The sequence below is a fragment of the Zingiber officinale genome, chromosome 6B, assembly GCF_018446385.1.
Source record: "Zingiber officinale cultivar Zhangliang chromosome 6B, Zo_v1.1, whole genome shotgun sequence".
NCBI lineage: Eukaryota > Viridiplantae > Streptophyta > Magnoliopsida > Zingiberales > Zingiberaceae > Zingiber > Zingiber officinale.
In genome coordinates this window covers 111,565,998-111,589,879 of record NC_055996.1, presented here as the reverse complement: position 1 = coordinate 111,589,879, position 23,882 = coordinate 111,565,998, and the positions used below count along the sequence as shown (strand labels likewise).

Below are 23,882 nucleotides of genomic sequence, written 5' to 3'. Positions count from 1 at the left end.
AAAGAGACTAGTTATCCAAATTTACATAATTGACTAACAGAAATAAGATTTAAAGTAAGACTCGGAATATAATAAACATCAGTAAGAGATAAACAAGATGTAATAATTAAACTGATACTTACTAATGACATAGGAGTACCATCATCAGTCACAATAGATATAGATAAACGAGAAAAAAGAAATAAAAGATGATAAATTAGATGACATATGATGGGAGACATCAGAGTCCAAAATCTATAACGATGAAAATATACTTGAAATACTAGACGATGACAAATCTATATGAGAGGAAGCTGACATGGCAGAGGTTGTGAAGCAATGAACTGTTAAAACTGCTCCAACATATACGAATCAGATTTCCATGAAGCATCTGCACGACCAGACATGATGACAGACGAATAATGCAAGGAATAACCAAACTGTAAGGATACACATCTGTACGATCCGTAAAAATGGATGTCAGGACAACCCGTGGTTTCACAGAGAATTTGAGACAGAAAAGGATATCAAATGTAGAAATTGGCAACACAAGACGTCGATGTTGAAATCAATAGAAAAGGACGTCAATACTAAAATTGGTAACACATGGCACCAAAATTGACAGAAAAGAGCATCAGCGTCGAAATTAGCAACATAGTACGTCAACGTTGAAAGCGGCAGAAAAGAGCCTCGGTGTCAAAATCAGCAACATAAGACGTTTGCGCTGAAATCGACAGAAAAGAATGTTGACGCCGAAATCAACAGAAAAGAGTATCGACGCCGAAATCGGCAAGACAGGTCATCGTCGTCATAATCGACAGGATAAGGCATCGATGCCGAAATCGACAGCAACAGGAGGAGATTGCAGCTACAACAGCAAATAATAATAGGAGACGGTAGAAAAATTATGTTAGAGAAAGAGAAGCTTGCTCTGATATTATATAAAAATTATGAAAAAGAAAAAAATTAATCATATTATTAAATCTTAAATTGATGATTAAAAATATTTTATATAGTTTAGTTAAGAAATCATAAAATCTAAAAGGAAAAGAATCCAATTATCCTAAAATCTATAAATAAATAATCTAACAATAATATATACTAATTAATATCCAAAACTAATGTAATTTGATCCCCAGATTCTCTGCACCATCACTTTTTCAGTGGATGATAAAAAAAAAAAAAAAAAAAAAAAGCTTGTGCATGCATTTTGAAGTCTTCTTTATGGGTCTGTTCCTGTTACTCCATCTGAAACTACTTGCTACTCAGAGATTTCTTCTCGAGTAAGAAACTGGTTTTGCGTTATATGACAAAAATTGTGAAAGCCATCCATCCCAATCATGTTTCATCTTTTCCCTAACTTTTGCACCAGATTTGTTTTTAACTAGCTAATGCCTCCAATTTCTTTTAATGCTGCGTTGCGTTGGCAGGGAGTTGCACTATGAGCTCTTATCCATTAGACCAATGCTAAATGAAAATGATCGGCTTTTGTTTTTCCTGTACTAGTGCAAGCTATCTGAACTCCTCCTTCAATTGTAAACTGAAGGTTCAAGCTAAATAGATTTCCCCTGATAGACATGACTTCAGAGTATTTGGATTTGTTGTGGTTACTCTTACCAGACCTGTTGTTAATTCTTGATTGAGGTTCGATTTTGTGGGAAAATTTTTAAATATATATTGCACTAACTAAAGTAACCTAGAAAGAAATAAATACTTCCGAGAATAATCTCCATTGAAAAATAATGTTGCTTAGCTTTATCATGTAGTTTAAGTAAAGATACTAGCACTATTTCAAAACACTTGTTATACACGTAAACAACTCCTTTCATGGAGTTTGTCACCGTGAAATGCACATTTGAGGATTGATTGAGTGCATATCGAATTAAAAGTGAAGGGCCCCATATCAATAATTTATTCCGGCATTAATTGTTCTTGAGTTTTACCTTTTGATCCTTTTTCCTAAGTGGATAGAATTGTTGAAGAAGGTCCAAGAACGGCTATTCTAAAGGGGATAAGCCCAATGTAAAGCTTCATTTGCACGATAGAGAAAGAACAAATTAACTATTAAGCAAGTAATGTTAAAAAAATAAAAAGGCACCTGCCTCTTTTTTCCTCAAGTTTAACACTTATCATGTATTATTGATGCGCTATGCTCGTATTTGCATTGATAAAGTTACACCGAAATTTTGTTTTCATATTATTTTGACTTAGATAACACAAATTAAGAGGCAGTTTACACGGCTCGCTGGAATGGAACATGAGTACCAGTGCTGTCAAACTTCTTCCACAACAGTGGTACTCCACCTGTCGGACGGCTGAGCCCATTGCAAAGCTGGATCACCGCCATCTTCGGCAGCGTTGGAGTGGAACCATAGAGCGGTTGGGGCATGATCTGTACGTCGTTGCTGCATTACATGCTTTGTCGTTGGCCAGTACGTGGCGCAATCGCATTTCATCACCTTGCTGCATAATCTTTTTGATCTACCAGAGAAGATACGGTGAAAAAGATTCGAAGAAGAAAAGTTTGTGGATTTAGGGAAATAAATTTCACTCCGACGATGGAAGGAAGTTACAATCGATGTCAAAAATTTCTACTCGTGTTTCGTCGTCTTTGGAGGTTTAAATAATAAATTTGGTGGATGGGAAGTCATGGAGGAGTGGCCGCTGAGGGACACGCGTCGGATGAGGTACTGGTATCCGTCGTCTTCTCCCTGTTTTTCGCCCTTCGCTTGGGACTACTGCAAAATACATACCAGAGTTCTGGTCACCAACTCTTACCTTCTTTAGCAATTTCTACTTTAGACTAAAACATATGGAAGATTACGGCCGCAACAGCACCGCTCACTATCACCACCGCCATGGTGAAGGCGGCGGCCGGGGGGGCTCGGTGGCGGCTCCCTTCGTGCTGAAGACTTATCGGATGGTGGACGATCCGTCGACGGACACCGTCATAGGATGGGGCCACGACAACAACAGCTTCGTCGTCGTGGACCCTTTCGCTTTTTCGCAGGCGCTCCTCCCTTCCAACTTCAAGCACAGTAACTTTTCCAGCTTCGTCCGCCAGCTTAATACTTACGTGAGTGCTAAAGATTTTACAGTTTGCATTTTGTGGAGCATCTGATTTCAACGATCAATCGCAGGGTTTTCGCAAGGTGGATCCGAATCGGTGGGAATTCGCGCACTCGTCGTTCCTGCGTGGCCAGACGCATCTGCTGAGGCTAATAGTTCGGAGGAACAGCGGTAGCAGTGGGAAGAAGAAGGAGGAGGGGTGGGAGGAGGAGGAAGTGGAGGAGGAGGAGGAGAAGGTGGCAGCGGAGGTGGTGAGGCTAAAGCAGGAGCAGAGGAGGATCGAGGAGAGAATGGAAGGGATGTGGACCAGGGTGCAGGAGACAGAGCGCCGGCCGAGGCAGATGCTGGCGTTTCTAGTCAAGGTGGCCGGAGACTCCAAGCTACTGGACCATCTCCCTGGCCTTGCGACGGACGCCATCGAGGGAGGCGCGAAGCGAGCCAGGCTCTGTTCCGGGACCGACAAAGGGGACTTTGCTGGCGGTAGGAATCAGTTTGGCGCATGGGCAGGGATTCAAGACGGAGAAGAAGCACATGAGGCGTACATGGGGACGTCGGTCGATCCGGTCGTTGTAGGCGGAGGACCAACGACTGTGGGCATTGTATGCAGAGGACCAACAGCTTTTCCTCTCTCTTTTCCAGCGGAGAATGGGCTTTAGCTTTTGCTAGTTTGGCTCTGTTTTTTTTCCCCAACTCTTCTTGCAGTCTCCTCTGTTTTGTTTTTCTCCATTTCCTGTGATCGTTTTGTATCCTTCTGTAAGTTTTCATCAGAAACACCAGTTCTTGATAAGATTCGATGGAATTGCTCTCAGTGACATGTTCTTAAGCATCATCAGATTGTTATTACTGCATCAAAGATCCTTTATAGCTTTCTGTAGAATAAAATTAGTTTACACGCCCAAAACACTTCTCCAGTTACAGAATATGAGTCAGATAAATTATTGCTGGCGTTTAGAGTTTAGGGTTTAGGATTTACAGAGGGACGACTGAGACATTTTTCTTATATGCGCTTCTAAAAACGGACTCTTACGTGGTACTGATGGGCGACGATGACTGAGTCGGTGACACCTGAGCTCTGTACACACTCAGACAAGCACACGGACGTTAGAGGTTAGAAATTAGAGAAAAAGTTCCCGGAACAGGTCCTCCGACGCTCAAGTCAGGTACTTTTCCCCCAAAAGATCAGTGTACGAAGGAGAAAGAAAGTAGAAGACAAGTGCGAATGTACGAGAGACCGTACCTACGTAAGGGAGATGACCTCCCTTTTTATATGACAGTGCGTCTTTCTGGAGGCTGGCCGATGTCAGAGAATGTCAGGTGTTAGGTCCTGTTGGATAATGGAGGACACGTGACATCCTCCTGTAGGCTGAAGGAAGGTTTCATTCGCATATTATCGCAGCTTGTTTGAATATTCTTTGACACTCGGCAGTTATTTTCTGACAGACAGTTACGATTACCTGACCTTGTTATCATGTAGCGCCCTCTGTCCCGACTGGGTATAAATAATGCAGCTCGGGATGATCAGTCGAGTATACCACCTAGCCTAAACCGTGGGGGCCCGGGAGCTGTGGAGAGATCGTCCAAGAGCCGACCGGGAGTTGGCTGACCTGGAGTTTAGCTTACTGAGAGCAGGTACAACCAGGCCGTGAGAGCCCCCACCAGTCAGATCCAGTTCAGGTATCACCCCGATTGCCTACCAAGGTGTCTCAAATCTAGAGTTCCGGTTTGTGAGAACCCGACCATGAATCATGTTGCTGATGTCATCACACGGTTCTACCTCCTCTTTCCATACATGTTAACTGTCACGTTCCCTTGATTTTTGACTATCACCTCCCCTTGACTTCTGACTATCACCTCCCCTTGACCTCTAACTGTCACGCCCCCTTAACTTATGACTGCCCAACCTTATCGAACCCCATTATTATGCACTGTATTACAAGTCTCCCCCTCAAGTCTAGTCAAAGGAGGGTCAGGTTCGACTGACTAGACTCAGACTCTGATTTACTTGTTCCACCATAACTTGTTTAAATAAATGCAACTCTGGTCGAACCTCACTCTTTGTTTCTTTTTTCCTTTTTCCCTGGTATTTCTTTGTTTGCTGATAACCCGCTCGGGAATAAGAGTGTAAAAGGCTGACCTCGTGAGTTACTTAGCGTGATAGTGTGCTTGTTTATAGCTCGTGCTGAGATGCGAGGACGAGAGTTTGAAATCCTGCCCTAGGGATCATTGGTCGTAAGAGCAATCTCACTTGTAACTCGCGCTGGGCCGAGAGTCTAGAGTCCCGACCGAGAGGTCTTTCATAGTGAGAGCAAGCTCACTTATAACTCGCACTAGGGCGAGAGTTTGGAGTCCCGACCGAGAGGTCGTTGGTCGTGAGAGCAAGCTCACTTATAACTCGCACTGGGGCGAGAGTTTGGAGTTGTGAGAGCATGCTCACTTATAACTCGTGCTTGGGCAAGAGTCTGGAGGCGTGAGAGCAAACTCACTTATAACTCACACTGGGCGAGAGTTTGGAGTCCCGACCGAGAGGTCGTTGGTCGTGAGAATAAGCTCACTTATAACTCGCACTATGGCGAGAGTCTGAAGGCGTGAGAGCATGCTCACTTATAACTCATGCTGGGGCAAAAGTCTGGAGGCGTGAGAGCAAGCTCACTTATAACTCGCACTCGGGTGAAAATCTGGAGGCGTGAGAGCATGCTCACTTATAACTCACACTGGGACGAGAGTCTGAAGTCCCGACCAAGAGGTCGTTGGTAGTGAGAACAAACTCACTTATAATTCGCATTGGGGCGAGAGTCTGGAGGCATGAGATCATGCTCACTTATAACCCGCACTAGAGCGAGAGCCTGGAGTTTCAACCGAGAGGTCGTTGGTCGTGAGAGCAAGCTCACTTATAACTCGCACTAGGATGAGAGTCTGGAGGCGTGAGAGCATGCTCACTTATAACTCGCGCTGGGGCAAGAGTCTGGAGGCGTGAGAGCAAGCTCACTTATAACTCGCACTGGGGCGAGAGTCTGGAGGCGTGAGAACATGCTCACTTATAACTCGCACTAGGGCGAGAGTCTGGAGTCCCGACTGAGAGGTCGTTGGTCGTGAGAGCAAACTCACTTATAAATCACACTGGGGCGAGAGTCTGGAGGCATGAGATCATGCTCACTTATAACTCGCACTAGGGCGAGAGTCTGGAGTCGTGAGAGCATGCTCACTTATAACTCGCGCTGGAGTAAGAGTCTGGAGGCGTGAGAGCATGCTCACTTATAACTCGCACTGGGACAAGAGTCTGGAGGCGTGAGAGCATGCTCACTTATGACTTACACTGGGGCGAGAGTCTGGAGACGTGAGAGTATGCTTGAGGGAGAAGAGACAGTGGTCTGTCTTCTGGTACTTCCTGCTGCTGGCGAAGTGGCGCAAGAAGACAGTTCTAAAATCATGGAAACAGGTGATGGACCCGTTCGACAATCTATCGAACCATTCCTGTGCCGAGCCAGATAGAATATTCAAGAACACTCGGTATTTAATAGCGTCGCTGTATTGATGCAACAATGCAGCATTCTAGAACTTGCGGATATGATCCTCCGGATCTTTACTGCCATCGTATTCTCCAATGGTCGTGGGCTTGTACCCCTTCGATAGCTTCTCCTCTAGTACCCTTAGAGAGAAGGACACTTGCTCATCGGGTTCCCCTCGGGGCTCCTCCCTGAGGACTATAACTTTCCCCTTCTTTGAGTCCCTGGGCTATGAGCTTTCAGCCATAGAAGTCTGCGATTGCTCTTTCTTATTATAACAGTCCGGGCTCTTATGGTAGTAGTCCAGGATTGGTTCCCGATAGAAGGTCGGGGACTCTTCGGGATGCTTCCTCTTAGACCCTCTATTCGAAACATTAGTCGGGTCCTTGGAAACGACAGACATTTTGTATGGTCGCAAAATAGTGGTTTGTTTTTCGGAAACCGCTCGTCTCTTAGCTTTCTTGAACAGTTCGTACTCCCCTACTGTCATGGTCACGTTGATTCGCCTGGTGCCCTCCATCTTCACGCTCCAGAACAGGTGAAGAAATTTTCCACAGATGGGGCCAAATTGATCCTGTCTGGAATCTGAGTCAGATGAAAGCCGGATGAGCTATTGCTGGCGTTGATAGAGGGGTGATTGAGACATCTTTCTCGTATGCGCTTTCAAAAATGGACTTCCACGTGGTGCTGACAGACGACGATGATTGAGCCGATGGCACCTGAGCTCTGCGCACACTCAGATAAGCACACGGGCATTAGAGGTCAGAAACCAGGGAAAAAGTCCTCGGAGCAGGCCCTCCGACGCTCAAGTTAAGTACTTTTCCCTAGAAGAACAGTGTATGAAGGAGAAAGAAAGTAGAAGACAAGTGTGAATGTGCGAGAGAGCGTACCTGCGCAAGGGAGAGGACGCCCCTTTTTTTATGACAGTGCGTCCCTCTGGAGGTTGGCCGATGTTAGAGAATGTCGGGTGTCAGGTCCTGTCGGGTGATGAAGACATTTGGCATCCTCCTGTAGGTTAAAGGAAGGTTCTATTCACAGATGATCGCAGTCCGTTGGAATATTCCCTGACACTCAACAGTTATTCTCTGACAGGTGGTTAGGATTTTCTAACATTGTTGTCATATAGCACCTTTTGTCCTGACCGGGTATGAATAGGGCAGCTCGGGATGATCAGTCGGGTATACTACCTGACCTGAACCGTGGGGGGCCGGGAGCTGTGGAGAAATCGTCCAAGAGCCGACCGGGAGTTGGCTGACTTGGAGTTTAACTTACTGAGAGCAGGTAGAACTAGGCAGTGAGAGCCCGACCAGTCAGATCCAGGTCAGGTATCACCCCGACTGCCTACCATGGTGTCTCAGATCTAGAGCTCCGGTCTGTGAGAATCGGACCGGGAATCATGACGTCGTCACATGATCCTACCTCCTCTTTTCGTACATGTTGACTACCACGTTCTCTTGACTTCTAACTATCACGTCCCCTTAGTTCTGACTGTCACCTTTTTTTTACATCTGACTATCACATTTTCTTAATTTCTGACTATTCAATTTTATCAGATCCCACTATTATGTATCGCATCATAAGACACTGCAGAAAAATACCCGACTAAAAATGATTGCGTCAGCTCGCCTACGGCATAACAATGCTTTAAAGACAACTCAGAAACTCTAAACAGGGGACCAAAGACAGTCTGGTAGGGGTTGACGAAATTGAATTTTCTTTCAACATTTTTTGTATTTTCTTGTTCAAATTTTATAGCCTTAGTTCGTCTTAGTTGTTTTACATGTATTCCTTACTCTTGTCAGAGTTTTTTTTTTCAATACTTTTGGGAAGAAAAAAAATAATGGAAATTAAGAATTGGGAGTTTTGTACAATGATAAATTTCAATTTAAGGTATTTTAACATTTGATTTTATGTTCTTTAGTTTTTGTTGCATTAACTTAATTACCCTCTAATTACCATTCAGTGAATTCGCCACGCCAATCCTATAATCTCGTATATAACAATGCTACAATAAACCAAAATAGTATTTTACACAAAAGTGGTTAGTGAAGATGATCCAAAGCGTCTAAGCCAAATCCGAAAAAGATGTCACAACAACTAAGCGTGCTGAAAAATTTAAAGTGACAATATATAATCTATGCTGTCACACAAAAGCTAAACTAATTGGACCAATTTTAAGCTACCAATAAACCTAAACTAAATGGATCCATTTGGACAATTTTCTTCCGACAAAGCCAACAACCCAGAGTGGCCCCGCCCCTTGTCTGAATCTATCATTGCTGAACAATGACGACCTAATTAATTCAAAATTATAAATAAAATCAGATTTTGACAACTTCACTGCACCTACTACATAGATATTATATGTGTCTACCGTACACTAACGAAACCCATACTGCTTGTTGTTTTAATGAATATATATTCTTCTTGCTATAAATTCCAATTTAACATTTATATAATACTCTATTATGATATTAATGAGTCCTTAAATTCGTAGTAATTTATTTGAGGAAATATGGTCCACAATTCATGATTTTAATTATCCGTGCGTTGAGTCGATGAAAGTTGGGGACATGGTGTTTCCTACTATCTTCGAGTGATCTTCGTGATGACGTGGACCTCCGGTGAACCTGTAACAAAGTCAGGCCGGGAAGGGGTTCCCGGCGACGACCCTTCGACGCTCAAGTCAGACAACGACGAGATGAATCAGAGGCAAAATAACGAGACTGTGGCTACAGTAGATGAGAGAAAAATCATACCTCCGTCGAAGTCCAGGGTCTTTATATAGGACCCCAGAGAGGCGCGTACACGCTTCCCGAGGCGTGCACGTTCCTCAAAGCATACCTTAGAATCCTTGTGTCAGAAAAGCATATATGACATCATACCGCAACTGTCCGAGCATATCTCTGCTACGGCAATGGAAACTTCCCCCGTACGATCCTCGGTACGGCCTGGCCGCCGACCATGCTGTTTGTCGGCGGCAGATGTCTCGAGAATGATATCACTTGCTGCCCCTTTTGTTCTCTTCCAAGCCTTTTGTCTCTACTTGGGTCGGACGGGCTGGTCGCTCGGCCTCCCGGGCACTCGTGTATACATGCACCTCGGACCGGGCGAGAAGGCCGCTCGATTACATACTCAGACAGGGTACAAGCTAGCTGTTCTGCAGTTTGGCCGGGCAGATTGGCCACTCGGCACAGTGGTTCCTCTATAAGAGCTTGTGAGCGCTGGAAGCTCGACCCGAGGTCGAGCTGTCTTCGTTTCGGCTCGGGAACTACTCCGGGCGGTCGGCCAGATGACTTCCTCCCCACTTAGCCAAAACTTTGACTCTCCCGTGTCGTTGACTTCTTCCTATGTGGGCCCCCAATCCATACCACCGGATCACGTGTCTTCCCTCCAAGTCTAGTCGAAGGAGGCGGCAAGTCCGACTGACTGGACCGTTGGCTTGGTGACACGCCTACCGCTCGGCTACCGATGTTAGTGCCTATCCGATCGGGGACAGCGCAAGTGGGTGATGCCGATCGGCGAGACACCGGCTGACACTTGGAAAGTTTTGTTTGCCAGCGGTTGTCCCTTCGCTCCGGCATTGGTCAACGCTGATGTCCCTAGAATTTCCTCGGAATTCGTGCAAATCACCGCCATTAAGGCTGAGTACGCGACCACGCCCGCATAATGGTGCTCATTAAATGCGACCCGTGAGCGGGCGCCACGTGGTCGCGCAACCGTCACCTCTCGCTCGAGTTGTCAGGGCTGATGTGACCTTTGGTCTTTCGAATTTGACGGTCAGATCTGCTCCTCGGATCCCGTGACCTGGATCGGATGACTCCGGTAGATCGAGCCCAACGTTTATAAGGACATCTCCTCTTCCCCAGCCGCTTCGCGTTATCGAGTGTGCGCATCCGAAGGCTTCTGCTCCATCTCGTTTAGTGTTTCGGCAAACTCATTTCTCTGCGTTCCGGTGATCCCTCGCCTCCTCCTTCGGTCATATCTTCTGTAAGGCCCCTTCGCCCTTCTCCTTTCAGTTCTTTTGCGTTTTTCTTTGCACTCTCGCCGTATTCATGCCCCCCTTAGACACTGTTCCAGCCACTCTTCTCGTTAACCCATGTCATCTCTTGCTTCGGCCCTTGTCCTGGTGATGGCCAGTTCCTCTCGCCGGTCTGACCTCACCCCCGGCCTCTGTATACCACCACGGAGAGCCGGTTCGACGAGAGGGATGCGCTGAGCCTCACCCGAACCTTCGAACTTCCCTTTGACCATGAACTAATACTAGCTACCCCATCCGATCGGCCACACGACCCTCCGATCGGCACTATTTACTTTTTTCGAGACCAGTTTGTGGCCGGTCTACGTTTTCTTGTTCATCCGTTCATCCTTGAGGTGTGCAACTGCTTCCGCCTCTCGCTCGGCCAACTCGTCCCGAACTCCTTCCGGTTGTTGTGTTGGGTAGTTGTCCTCTTTAAGCTACACGGCATCCCCTTAGTCCTCAAGACTTTCCACTATTTCTACTATCCCAAACAGTCCGAGTGGGGCACCTTCCTCTTCCAGTCGCGGATCGGTCTTGTTTTCTTCGACAAAATGCCGACCTCGAACAAACATTGGAAGGAGAACTACTTTTACCTTCGTTTTCCCGAGCGGCCACCTTTCCGAACTAAATGGCAGACCACCGTGCCGACCCCGCCGGACCTTGGTAAATACAAGAGCCAGTCAGATTACCTCCACGCGGCCAATCTGTTGGCCGGGCAGAGATTCAACATCCACAAGCTGCTTTGCGAGGGTGTGCTGTACATATTCGGATTGAGCCCGATCCGAACGAAGCTTTCGAGCAGCATGAGTAAGCATTTTCCTCGCCCCTTCCTTTTGGTCTAACTGATTTATTCTTCTTTTATACAATTGATATCATGTGGCGTGCCAAGGCCACCGAGCGGATGAGGTTGAAGGTTGCCGAGGTAGAGGCGGCGGTAGCTAAGGAGATGGCCGATCTGGGTATTACACCGTTCGGCTCACACGAAGGTGAAAGCGAAGAAGCTCCACCCACAGTTGGAGAGTTGGTCGTTCGGCTCCCTACAACCGAAACGGTCGGTGATGCCATCTCGTCTGCCGGACATCCGGCGTCGGAGGACGCGGGGCACTCGGCCGAGGACTCCCCACTGGTGATACGCAAATGGCACCGGACAGACCTTCACACCCACTCAGCTACATCTGTGGAATCGGTGACAGAGCAGGTCGGCGCCCCCCTTGCAGCAGTCGACCCGACCCTTGCTTCAGTCGAGGACATCTCCTCGGACCGAACTCCCTCTCAGCTTGATTTGCTGGTGGCTTCCCTTGAAGCGCAGCCTGTCAGTTCCCTGCCTCGGGCTCGTCTTCGGCTTAGGCGCTCCGGCATAATCTCTACTCCGCTCGGCGAGTCGTCTGGTCATTCAGCCTCAGCCCAATCTGATCCGAGCGACCGTCGAGTGATTAAGGCCATCCTCTATCTCCCCACAGAAGAATTTCTTCTGGCGGTTGATCGGCTGGTTGCCCCAGAACATCAGATCACCATCCGTGGACCGCTCGCCAAGATATGGGAGGATGCGAGGGCCCGTGTGGCGTTAATGACCCCCGGTCAGCTCGGTGACAATCATTTGCAGCAAGCTACTAGGGTATGCTCCTCAAACTCTTATATAATTATTTTGCTCGCTCCTTGATATTATTTCATTCGAGTGCAGAGCTCGGTGGAGAACATCGTGGTCAGCAACCATTTGGCGGCACTGGAGGAAGAGTTGAAAAAACTTCAGATTTCTGGAGGGGCACCTGCTCAGGGGCCTTCATACGCCACGCTTTGGTCCGAGCTGAACAAGACAGAGAAACTGTTTGCGGCCGAGTGGCACAAGTCTTATGGACTGGAAACTAGGGTAGCTAGGCTTGAAGCCCAGGTTAAGTCTCACGACCAGGAGATTAAGCTGGCGACTAACAGAAAGAATAGGGTCGTCTCTAATTTAGAAGCAAAGAATGTGCAGGCCCGAGCGCTAGAGCAGCGCTTCTAAGAATTGACTGGCCTACTATCCACCGAGCGAGAAAGCTGATCGACTGCTGAAGCAAAACTTCAAGGAGATAAGAAGGGTCCCCAAGACGCTCTTAAAGCTGCCTGAGCTGCACTAAAGGAATACTAAGACGGTGAATCAGGCCGCTTCGCGGTGATGAAGCAGAACTATTTCTGCTCGGACAAATTTGGCGAGAAGTTGAGTGATCGACTGGTCCTGGCCTTTGAGGAAGCCATCCGGGCTACAACTGCTTATCTGAAGGCTAAGGGCCATCTTCCGGAAACGGCATCTATTCCCCCCCCCAAAGACTTGGCCGGACTGTTGGAAACCATCCCCGAGCCCATCTTTGATGTCTTGGAGTGAGGAGCATTTTTTGAAGTTTAATCTGTATGCTCGCCGTTCCGCAGGTTATTATCTGCCGCTATCTGATTATTAGCCCGTTTTTGTCTGTGTACTTTTATACGACGAGTCAATAGAACTTTCGATTCTATTCTTGTTTACTTCTTCGAACACATTCTCTCCGAGCGGCATTCGGCGGTATTAGGGCCGGGGGGTTTATAATCGCCGGTCCGACTCGGGGATTTAACGTCGTCGCTCGACGGTCTTCGGGCCGAGGGGTTTATAGTCGCTGGTCCGACTCAGGGATTTAACGTCGCCGCTCGACGGTCTTCGGGTCGGGGGGTTTATAGTTGCCGGTCCGACTCGGGGATTTAACGTCGCCGCTCGACGGTGTTTGGTCGGCCTAAATTGTTCGAATCCTTGGTTTCCTTTTATTTTACTCCTGTGGTCAAAAGATATAACAAGATTGAATATTACGAGTTACAATGGCACACCTTTCACCCAGCTCGGTACGGCTGGAGATGATTTGCGTTCCATGGTCGTTCTAGCTTCCTTCCATCTTCATCCTTGAGGTAATAGGCGCCCGATCGGAGCTTCTCTACAACCTTGAACGGCCCAGCCCAAGGAGCTCCCAGCTTGGCCACATCGCCGACCGGCTTGACTTTCTTCCAGACGAGGTCGCCGACTTGCAAAGATATGGGAATCACCCGTCTGTTGTAGCTTTGTTTCATCCTCTACCGATACGCCATCAACCGAACAGCGGCCTTAGTTCGCGTCTCGTCCACTAGGTCCAGCTCTAAATGCCTACGCTCAGCATTGTTCTCATCGTAGACTTTGATCCGGTCGGATTCTACCCCGACTTCTACCGGGACGATGGCTTCTCCCCCGTACACCAGGTGAAAGGGGGTCGCTCTTGTTCCCTCCTTGGGCGTCGTTCGGAGTGCCCATAATACCCCGAGCAGCTCGTCCACCCAACTGCCTTCTTCATGGTCGAGCCGAGCCTGAAGAACTTGTAAGATCTCTCGATTGGTGACTTCGGCTTGCCCGTTACTTTGGGGATATTCTACGGAGGTGAAAGCTTGCTGGATGCTGTACCCCTCGCGCCATTCCCCGAGTTGCTGACCCGAGAACTACCTCCCATTATCGGAGATCAGCCATCGCGGGATGCCGAACCGATAGATGATATGCTGTCATATAAATTTTTTGACCATCTCCTCGGTTATTTTAGCCAGCGGCTCGGCTTCAATCCATTTGGAAAAATAGTCCACTACTACCAGCAGAAACTTTCGTTGTCCGGTAGCCATCGGAAATGACCCCACAATGTCCATGCCCTATTGATCGAACGGGCAGGACACCATGGAAATCTTTAATTCTTCCGCGGGACGATGTGAGAAATTGTGATACCGCTGGCAGGATAAGCATGTGGCAACTGTCCGGGCGGTGTCTTCCTGTAAAGTCTGCCAAAAATAGCCGGTCAAGAGAATCTTCCTCGCCAACAAGCGGCCTTCCGGATGCACGCCACATGAGCCTTGGTGTACCTCTTGCAAAATATAGGTCATATCCTCCGGGTCGACGCATTTAAGCAGAGGCCTGGAGAACGCTTTTTTGTAGAGTTGGTCGCCAATAAGGACGAACCGACCAGCTCTCCTTTTTAGTAGATGTGCTTCTGACCGATCGGACGGCGTTACTCCTGACTTCAGAAACTCTGTTATAGCCGTTCGCCAGTCATTTGGAAATGTGAGTCCCTCCATCCGATCGATGTGGGAGACCAGAGACACCTGCTCGACTGGCTGCTCAATGACGATTGGTGATATCGAACTGGCCAGCTTAGCCAGTTCGTCTGTAGCCTGATTGGCCGCGCAGGAGATCTTCTATATCACTACCTCTCGGAAACCGACCCTTAGTTTGGCGAAGGCTTCCGCATAAAGTTTGAGCCTGACGTTGCTTATCTCAAATGCTCCTGAAAGTTGCCGAGCGGTCAACTGTGAATCTGAATGAATCAAAACATTGCTAGCTCCCACATGCCGAGCAGCCTGCAAACCTGCTATAAGCGCCTCATACTCTGCTTCATTGTTGGTTGCTTTATAGTCCAGCCGTACGGATAGGTGCATTCGTTCTCCGTGGGGGGAAACCAACAGCACGCCTACCCCACTTCCCTGTCGAGTGGACGATCCATCTACGTACACCTTCCAGGTGGCTTCGGGCTCGGGATTTTGTATCTCAGTGATGAAGTCTGCTAACGACTGTGCCTTGATTGCTGTCCGGGGTTGATACTGTATGTCGAACTCGCTAAGCTCCGTGGTCCATTTGATCAGTCGCCCGGACGCCTCGGGGTTTAGTAGAACTCAACTTAAGGGGCTATTTGTCATGACAATGATCGTATGCTCTAGGAAATAGGGCCGGAGCCTTCGAGCGGCTAGAACAAGTGCGAAGGCAAGCTTCTCAAGACCAGTGTAGCGAGACTCAGCATCCTTTAAAATGTGGCTAAGGAAATACACTGGCTGTTCTTCGCCGTTCTGTCGGACTAGCGCCGAACCGACCGCGTGCTCGGTTGAAGACAGATAAATACGGAGGGGCTCGCCGACAGATGACTTAGCTAATACAGGTAATGAGTTTATGTAGACCTTCAATTCTTCGAATGCTCGGTCACATTCCTCATCCCATTGGAATTTGGTCGCCCGACGCAGGATCTTGAAGAAGGGCATGCTCGGATCGACTGTCCGGAAGATGAACCGGGATAGCGCTGTTATGCGGCCCGTAAGGCATTGGACTTCCTTCAAGTTTCTGGGTGGCGGCATATCCTGTAGCGCTTTGCCTTTGCTAGGGTTGGCCTCAATGCCTCGCTCGGTGACTATGTAGCCTAGGAAACGACCACTTTTTGCTTTGAACAAATACTTTTGCGGGTTCAGCTTGACCCCGTACGCCCGTAATGTCCGGAAAGTTTCTTCTATATCTGCACAGAGGTCGATCGTTCGGAATGATTTAATGAGTATATCATCAACATATACCTCTAGGTTTCTCCCGATCTGCTTCCGGAACACCTTGTTCATGAGTCGTTGGTACGTAGCCCCTGCGTTCTTCAGTCCGAACGATATCACGTTGTAACAGTAAGTGTCATCCGCCGTGATGAAACTAACTTTCTCTTGATCTTTCCGGGCGAGTGACACCTGGTGATAACCCTGATATGCATCCAACATGCATATCAGTTCGCACCCGGCGGTTGAGTCCACCATTTGATCAATCCGGGGCAGTGGGTAAAAATCCTTTGGACACGCCTTGTTCAGGTTACGGAAGTCGATGCAGACTCTTCATTTGTTGCCGGACTTGGAGACTAGCACCATATTTGCGAGCCATCTTGGGAACTGTACCTCGCGTATATGGCCGGCCTCCAGGAGCTTCTCGACTTCCACCCGTATGACGACGTTCTGCTCAGCACTATAGTCTCGCTTCCTTTGCTTGACGGGATGAGCGTCCGGCCGGACATGTAGCTCGTGTTATGCGACGCTTGGCGAGATTCCTGGCAGCTCGTGCGTCGACCATGCGAAGACGTCATGGTTTCGTTGGAGACATCTGGTTAGCTCTTCCTTCTGGCTTGCCTCCAAGTCGGAGGCTATGAACGTCATGACCTTCGATCGAGCCGGGTGAATCTGTACCTCCTCCTTTTCTTCATAAACAAAAGTAGGCGACTTTTCGGTTATAGCATTTACCTCGATACGGAGGGCCTTCCGAGCGGACCTCGACTCTGTCCGCACCATCTCCACATGGCAACGCCGCGCTACCAACTGATCGCCTATAACTTCTCCCACTTGGTCTTCCACGGGGAATTTGATCTTCTGATAAAAAGTTGAGACGACCGCCCGGAACTCGTTGAGAGCCGATCGACCCAGAATGACGTTGTACGCCGAGGGAGCGTCCACAATTATGAAGTTAACAGTCCGCGTCCTTCTGAGTGGTTCTTCCCCGAGCGAAATGGCCAACTTCATCTGACCGACTGGTTGAACCTCGTTACCCGTGAATCCGAACAAGGGCGTGGTCATCAGTAGTAGCTCCGCCTTGTCGATTTGTAGCTGGTCGAACGCATTCTTAAAGATTATGTTGACCGAACTCCCTATGTCAATAAAGATGCGATGAATAGTATAGTTTGCTATTACCGCTCGGATGATGAGGGCGTCATCGTGAGTCACTTCGACTTCCTCGAGGTTGCTAGGACCGAAGTTGATCGCCGGCCGGCTCGCCTTCTCTTGGCTGCATCCCACAGCATGTATTTCCAGTCATCGGGCGTACGACTTGTGGGCTCAGTTGGAGTCACCACTTGTTGGTCCACTGGCGATGATATTGATTTCCCCCCGAGCGATATTGCTTCTGTTTTCTTCCTCCCGAGCCGACAGTCTAGCTCACTCATGGGAGACTCGAGGGTTGACCCTTGGCTGGTGATATTGCTGCTGATGGTGATGTCGCTCGGGTGAATGCCTAACTACTCGCCGCTCGGCGTTCTGATGATGAGCTCGCCTATCCAGTGAAGGCGATCGACGGCGATAGTTCCTCGGCTCAGGTTGATTGACCGGGGGGAGACTTCGGCAGTCCCGCGTGTTTTGAGTGGTTGATTGATGGATCTTGCAAAACATGGGCGTCCATACCTTGCCTTTTTGTCTAGGCCGCTCGGCCGCAATGTGCTGAACGGCGGACGACCTGGAATCTTGAGGTGGCCTCATCCCCTCGACGCGTGGTCCTCTCGGCGGTTGCTGGTTGATGTGTGTTCTCCGTTCGGCTGGGGCTGAGGGCTCGCTTGGCGCTTCCTTCTTTTGGGCCGCTTGCGCTTCCTCCACGTTAATGTACTCACTTGCTTTCTTCAGTGTCGTAGTCGCGAGGCGGCTTCCTGATGAAAGAGCGAAAGAAATCCCCGTTGACTAAGCCTTGTGTAAAAGCATGCATCATTGTCTCAGATGAGACCGCGGGGATGTCCATAGCTGCTTGGTTGAGGCGCTGGATGTAGGTTCGGAGAGTTTCTCTTGGCCCTTGCTTCATGGAAAATAAGCTGACGCTAGTCTTCTGATAGTGTCGGCTGCTGGCAAAGTGATGGAGGAACGCCGTTCGGAAGTTTCTGAAACTCTTAATTAATCCGTCCGGCAACCTCCGGAACCAGCGTTGAGCCGAACTAGACAATGTAGTGAGGAAGACTCTGCATTTTACTCCGTCGGTGTATTGATGAAGAGTAACAGCATTATCGAACTTACCGAGATGGTCGTCCGGATCGGTTGCACCACTATACTCTCCGATCGATATTGGAGCGTAATGCTTTGGGAGAGGGTCTTGTAAGATCGCCTCAGAGAACTGGCGATTTACCCGCTCGGGGGATGACTCTGCACGTGGCGCTTTCCCCTTTCTGGCGTCCCGCACGGGCGCTTCATCGGACGACCCCTGGTTGGCTAGGGCCAGCTCCGTCGGAGTCTGGAACAGTGCCTGATGGAATGGAATAGGGGCGACCGGCGCGTCTCCTGGTGTGTCGGTCTGCCCCTTGTTCTGAGCCCAGGTAGAATATTGTTCCGGTCGGTCCTCCACTGCCGCTCGGCCTCCAGAAACCGAGGCGGCCTGCTGCGCTATCCGCTCGGCTTGGACTTTCTGTTGTTGCTAGACCATCTTTGCGGCTCGCGCTTGGATGAGTGCGTCAAGCTCCTCGAGAGAGAGCGTTACCATGAGTTGGCGTCCAGCTTCTTTCATCTTCTCGGCTCGGATTCAGGTGCGTTCCCACAGACGGCGCCAATTTGATCTTATCCGTGCGCTGAGTCGATGAAAGCCAGGGACGTGGCGCTCCCTACTGCCTTTGGGTGATCTCCGCGATGACGTGGACCTCCGGTGAACCTGCAACAAAGCCGGGCCGGGAAGGGGTTCCCGGCGACCACCCTCCGACGCTTAAGTCATGCAGCGACGAGATGAATTAGAGGCAAAATAACGAGACTGTTGCTACAGTAGAAGAGAGAAAAACTATACCTCCATCGAAGTCCCGGGGTCTTTATATAGGACCCTGGAGAGGCACGTGCACGCTTCCCGAGGCATGCACGTTCCTCAAAGCATACCTTAGAATGGTTGTGTCAGAAAAGCATGCTTGACGCCATATCGCAACTGTCCGAGCATATCTCTGCTACGGCAGTGGAAACTTCCCCCGTACGATCCTCGGTACGACCTGGCCGCCGACCATGTTGTTTGTCGGCGGCAGGTGTCTCGAAAATGATATCACTTGCTGCCCCTTTTGTCCTCTTCTAAGCCTTTTGTCTCTACTTGGGTCGGATGGGCTGGTCGCTCGGCCTCCCGGGCGCTCGGGTATACATGCACCTCGGACCGGGCGAGAAGGCCGCTCGGTCACATACTCGGACGGGGTACAAGGTAGCTGTTCTGTAGTTTGGCTGGGCAGATTGGCCACTCGGCACAGCGGTTCCTCTATAAGAGCTTGTGAGCGCCGGAAGCTCGACCCGAGGTCGAGCTGTCTTCGTGTTGGCTCGGGAACTACTCCGGCCGGTAGGCCATATGACTTCCTCCCCACTCAGCCGAAACTTTGACTCTCCCGTGTCGTTGACCCATTCCTATGTGGGCCCCTGATCCTTACCACCGGGTCAATCCACAATCTATAATTGATACGACCACTATTAAAAGTTACCATGGATATAACTAGGGTTAATCAGCTAGGTCAAAGTTGAGAGAGGTTAAATGATCGTCTCTCCATAGAGAGCAATCGACCCGTCAATTTTCTTGGTAGAGCATTCGGCCCGTCAATATGTCTGACAGAGTTAGGGCTATAAACGAGTCAAGCTGAGCAAAGACAAGCCGAATTTTGGGGTGTTCAAACTTTTTTGGCAAAGTAACCGAACCAAACCGAGCCGAGCTTAAAATGAATCAAGATTTTGAAATGATTATTCAAGCTTGACTTGATTTATTTTTTTTGAATTTGAGCTTGTTTGAAACTTGGCTTGAGCTTGGTTCGTTTAGATGTTATCGAACTCTCAATTTAAGCTTGACTCGAGCTTGGTTTGTTTAGATATTATCGAGCTCTCAATTCAAGCTTGTTTGATTGTTTGAAACTTTTAGTTGTTTGATTGATTATTGAGCATGATAATTCAAACATATTTATCTATTTTATTTTATTATTTATTTAGCATATTGATAATAGTTTTATTAATAAATATAATTGTTCATGAAACACATATATGTTAAAACTTTTTTTAGTTTAATAAATTGTTCAAATTTGTTTATTTAATTAATCTTGTGTATATTGAACGAACATAAACAAGCACTTACCAAGTTAAACACCAAACTTATTTATGAATGCTTGGTTCATTTACAGCCCTAGGCAGAGCATCCGACCCGTAGTCTTCCTAGCAAAAGCATAACATCCGACCCACCAGTCTTCCTGGCAAAGCAGCTGACCCGCAAGGGTCAATCCGCCAGATCCGATCGGCAACATTCCACGGCCAAGCAACCCGGGCCGATCCATCAGATCCGACCGACAACATTCTAGGGCCAAACCACCAAGACTGAGCCACAAGGGCCAATCAGAGAGATCCGACCGGTAACATTCCATAACTGACTTGCTAGTGCTGACCTGCTAGGGCCGATCTGTCAGATCTCACTAACAATATTCCAAGGGCGACCCACGAGAGCCAATCCCTTAGTCTGCATGGCAGAACAGAGCTGACCTGCTAATTTTCTCGATAGAGCAAAGCATTCAACCCGTCAGTTTTCTCGGCAAAGTCAAGCCGATCCACCAATCTTCTAGTAGAGTAGAGCATCTGATCCACTAGTCTTCCTAGCAGAGCAGAGCAGAGCATCCGACCTGCCAGTCTTCCTAATCGAGCCAAGCTAACCTGTCTGCGGTTGGTCCTATCCAGGGGCTCAGCTCCCCAATTGAAAATCCATGGCTCATGTTTAACTAGCTTTGCAGCTCGGACGCTCTGACTCACCTCCATTCCGATCTGACGCCTCTCCTAGACCCAAATATCCAGGGCAACACATGGGCCTCCTATAGGTTGTCAGAAATGAATTGTTAAAATACATGAGTTGTCAGAACATATGAGTGTTAAAACACGTGGAGTAATATATGTGACATAGTGTGATCCCCACAAGATATTCACGGTGCAAAATATGTGTAACATGACTCTTTGACACTTTCACACTTTGACATGACATATTTTTTAATGTAAATATGACATCTTGTCAGAAATGTATCACCTCGCCTGACAACCATAGATATAACACATCACTGCTTTGTGCTATAAGAACTCCATCCCCACAGGCCAAGGTACGCCGGATACTCCTTGCTACATACATTCATTTTTCATCATTCTCTAACATATTGTTTATCTTTTCCATTTTAGATATCGCTAGAAATTGATTTGAGTATCGGAGTGAAAGATCAGGGCAACCCAGTCTCAATTCTAATATCCTCCATCGCTCTTTTACTTTGCGCAAGCTCGTCTGGCGACAAAGATAATTTCCCCTCTTCTTCAAAGGTCTAACTCACTCTCTTCTTCCTTTTGATTTCTAACTCAAGTATTCTTTCAGTCAATATCAATAACACCTCACCAGCAATTCAATTTTTATTATCATTTTTATACGGGATCAATAATTATAATCATCTTTTAAAGATCTAATAACATTTCATAATATTCCCTTGATTGATTGAAGTGCTTAGACTACATGGAGGTTAGGTGCAATGTAGTTGTCAAATGATGTGTGATCATGTGGCCTGCTCGATCAATTATCAGCACCAGTCCAAGCCCATGGACAGGTTAACATCACGTACGGATCGAAGCCGACAACTGCTTACAACTAGATTTACTACAAAGATCCAGAGATGATTGTAAGTATTTATAGAAGCTAGGAAATAATGAAACATATATATATGCATGCCAAAGGAACGAGATAAAGAAAATAACGTACGTAAATGTTTGTTTCGATAAATCTGCTATATATATATGAATAATATTACTTGCATCTACAGATACAATGATGGGAAAGTGATAAAGTTTACATTCTTTTTTCATATATATATTTGCCTCTCGATTAGGGAATGCTCGCTCCATCTGGTGGAATAACTGAATATCATGGCGTCGCGTTCCCAAACCTTCGTGGCTGCAGTGCTGTGCATGCTCGCTTGCAGTGGTGCAGTGGTGCTGGTTCATGCGCAGTTGTCGCCTTCGTTCTACGCACAAAGCTGCCCCATCTTGGAGAGCATCGTCCGGTCAGCCATGACGCAGGCGGTCGCCCAGGATGCCACGATCGGCGCTTCCATGCTTCGCCTCTTCTTCCATGACTGCTTCGTCAACGTGAGCCTACACATTCTATGTATATTAAGGTTACATGCCTTCAATTGAGTTCATGTTGCAAAAGGCGGGTCCCGCCGCCCAGCGGCCCCCTCACCCCTGCCCCACGAGTATGAGAGGGAGTAAATCACGGTGAATACGGGCCCGGCGATGACATGGCGGTCGAAGGTGTTTAGCACGGACAGATATTGATGTTATCGCAATTGCTGCCGCAGACCTTCGACCTCCCGACCCATGTTGCAAGAATACCATGTCATAACCGGTTGATCCCGCCCGTGGGGGCGCCTTCAATTGAGTTCATGCTAATACCAACAATGATCCTAATCGGTTTTAAAAATCAAGAAGGAATATAATCATTCAATTTATCCTGATTGATATATTGAACATCATTATTATTACTATTGCTTCGTGTCGGGAAGAATCGTACAGCATCTTTCCAGTCTGGAATTATGGGCAGAAACTGTAGTCGAACAGTACTTCATACTATGCTTTCAATTTTAATCATGTTCTCCGTCACACTCTTCCCAGGGATGCGACGCCTCTGTGCTTCTCGACGACACGCCGACCATGGTCGGAGAGAAGAACGCTCCCCCAAATCGCAACTCCCTGCGCGGCTTCGTACTCATCGACTCCATCAAGGCGCAAGTGGAATCACAATGCGGAGCCGTCGTCTCCTGCGCTGACATTCTCGCCATCGCCGCCCGTGATGGAGTCAATTTGGTACTTGTCTTAGATTCCATTAAATTGTGTCTTTTAATTTAATCGGTCAGTTAATTCACCAATTAATTACACCAGTTGGGGGGACCGAGCTGGGTGGTGGCTCAGGGTCGGCGGGACGCGCGGACGGCCAGCCTGTCGTCCGCCGGGTCCAACCTCCCGCCGGCCACCGCCGGCATCAGCACCCTCGCGTCCATGTTCGCGTCCAAAGGGCTCAGCTTGCGTGACTTGACGGCGCTCTCCGGCGCCCACACCGTCGGCAACGCCCGCTGCAGCAGCTTCCGCGCGCGCATCTACAACGACACTAACATCGATACCGGTTTCGCCTACTGGCGGCGGCAGGAGTGCCAGAGTGTGGGCGGCGATTACAGTCTTGCACCCCTGGATGCCACGAGCCCCACCATATTCGATGGCGGCTACTTCCAGAACCTGATGGCTGGTAGAGGGCTGCTGCACTCCGACCAGGAACTCTTCAACAACGGCCCGACGGATTGGCTGGTGCAGATGTACGGCTACAATCCGGCGGCTTTTGCCGCCGACTTCGCGGAGGCGATGGTGAAGATGGGGAACATTTCTCCGCTCACGGGGAGCATGGGAGAGATCAGGTTGAACTGCCGAAAGATCAACTGAAAATCTGAAATACAATATATGTATACATGTATAACTTCATACAAGTATATGTAATGATCTCAGCGACGATATATATTACACTGGATTCAGAGATCTTAATTAGTGAGGTGGTCTTCACGTCCTACCATCGCTGAGTTTCCTGAACTTACTGACACTGTCTTTCAATCGGCTGTTAATCAGTTACTGCCTTCGGAGGTATCTTGCACAAAAACAATGTATTTCGGTTGAATCGATCACCAGCTTGTGGCAAATTAAATTAGTCTCCGAGAGATCTGCTTTTTATATCCGACCAAGAGAAGCCTGCTCACGTTTGA

At 48.2% G+C, this 23,882-nt stretch overlaps 2 protein-coding genes and 1 long non-coding RNA gene across 3 annotated transcripts; 2 read left to right on the top strand and 1 right to left on the bottom strand.

Annotated features, from left to right (window-relative positions):
- Positions 1-2,108: 2,108 nt before the first annotated feature.
- Positions 2,109-2,945, bottom strand: LOC121988930. Its single transcript, XR_006114134.1, has 2 exons — positions 2,804-2,945; positions 2,109-2,717 (listed from the first exon to the last, which is right to left on the bottom strand). It is a non-coding gene; the product is annotated as an uncharacterized LOC121988930 (long non-coding RNA).
- LOC121988929 (heat stress transcription factor C-2b-like) lies at positions 2,538-3,847 on the top strand. The gene is made up of 3 exons (XM_042542661.1): positions 2,538-2,666; positions 2,782-3,055; positions 3,120-3,847. Exons 1-3 carry the CDS (start codon positions 2,629-2,631, stop codon positions 3,702-3,704), a joined length of 897 nt encoding a protein of 298 aa, XP_042398595.1. The 5' UTR covers positions 2,538-2,628; the 3' UTR covers positions 3,705-3,847.
- Positions 3,848-21,262: 17,415 nt separating this feature from the next.
- LOC121988928 (peroxidase P7-like) lies at positions 21,263-23,667 on the top strand. The gene is made up of 5 exons (XM_042542660.1): positions 21,263-21,408; positions 21,584-21,758; positions 21,966-22,224; positions 22,750-22,941; positions 23,017-23,667. The coding sequence occupies exons 3-5, from the start codon at positions 22,003-22,005 to the stop codon at positions 23,566-23,568; spliced, it is 966 nt and encodes a 321-aa protein (XP_042398594.1). The 5' UTR covers positions 21,263-21,408; positions 21,584-21,758; positions 21,966-22,002; the 3' UTR covers positions 23,569-23,667.
- Positions 23,668-23,882: the final 215 nt, after the last annotated feature.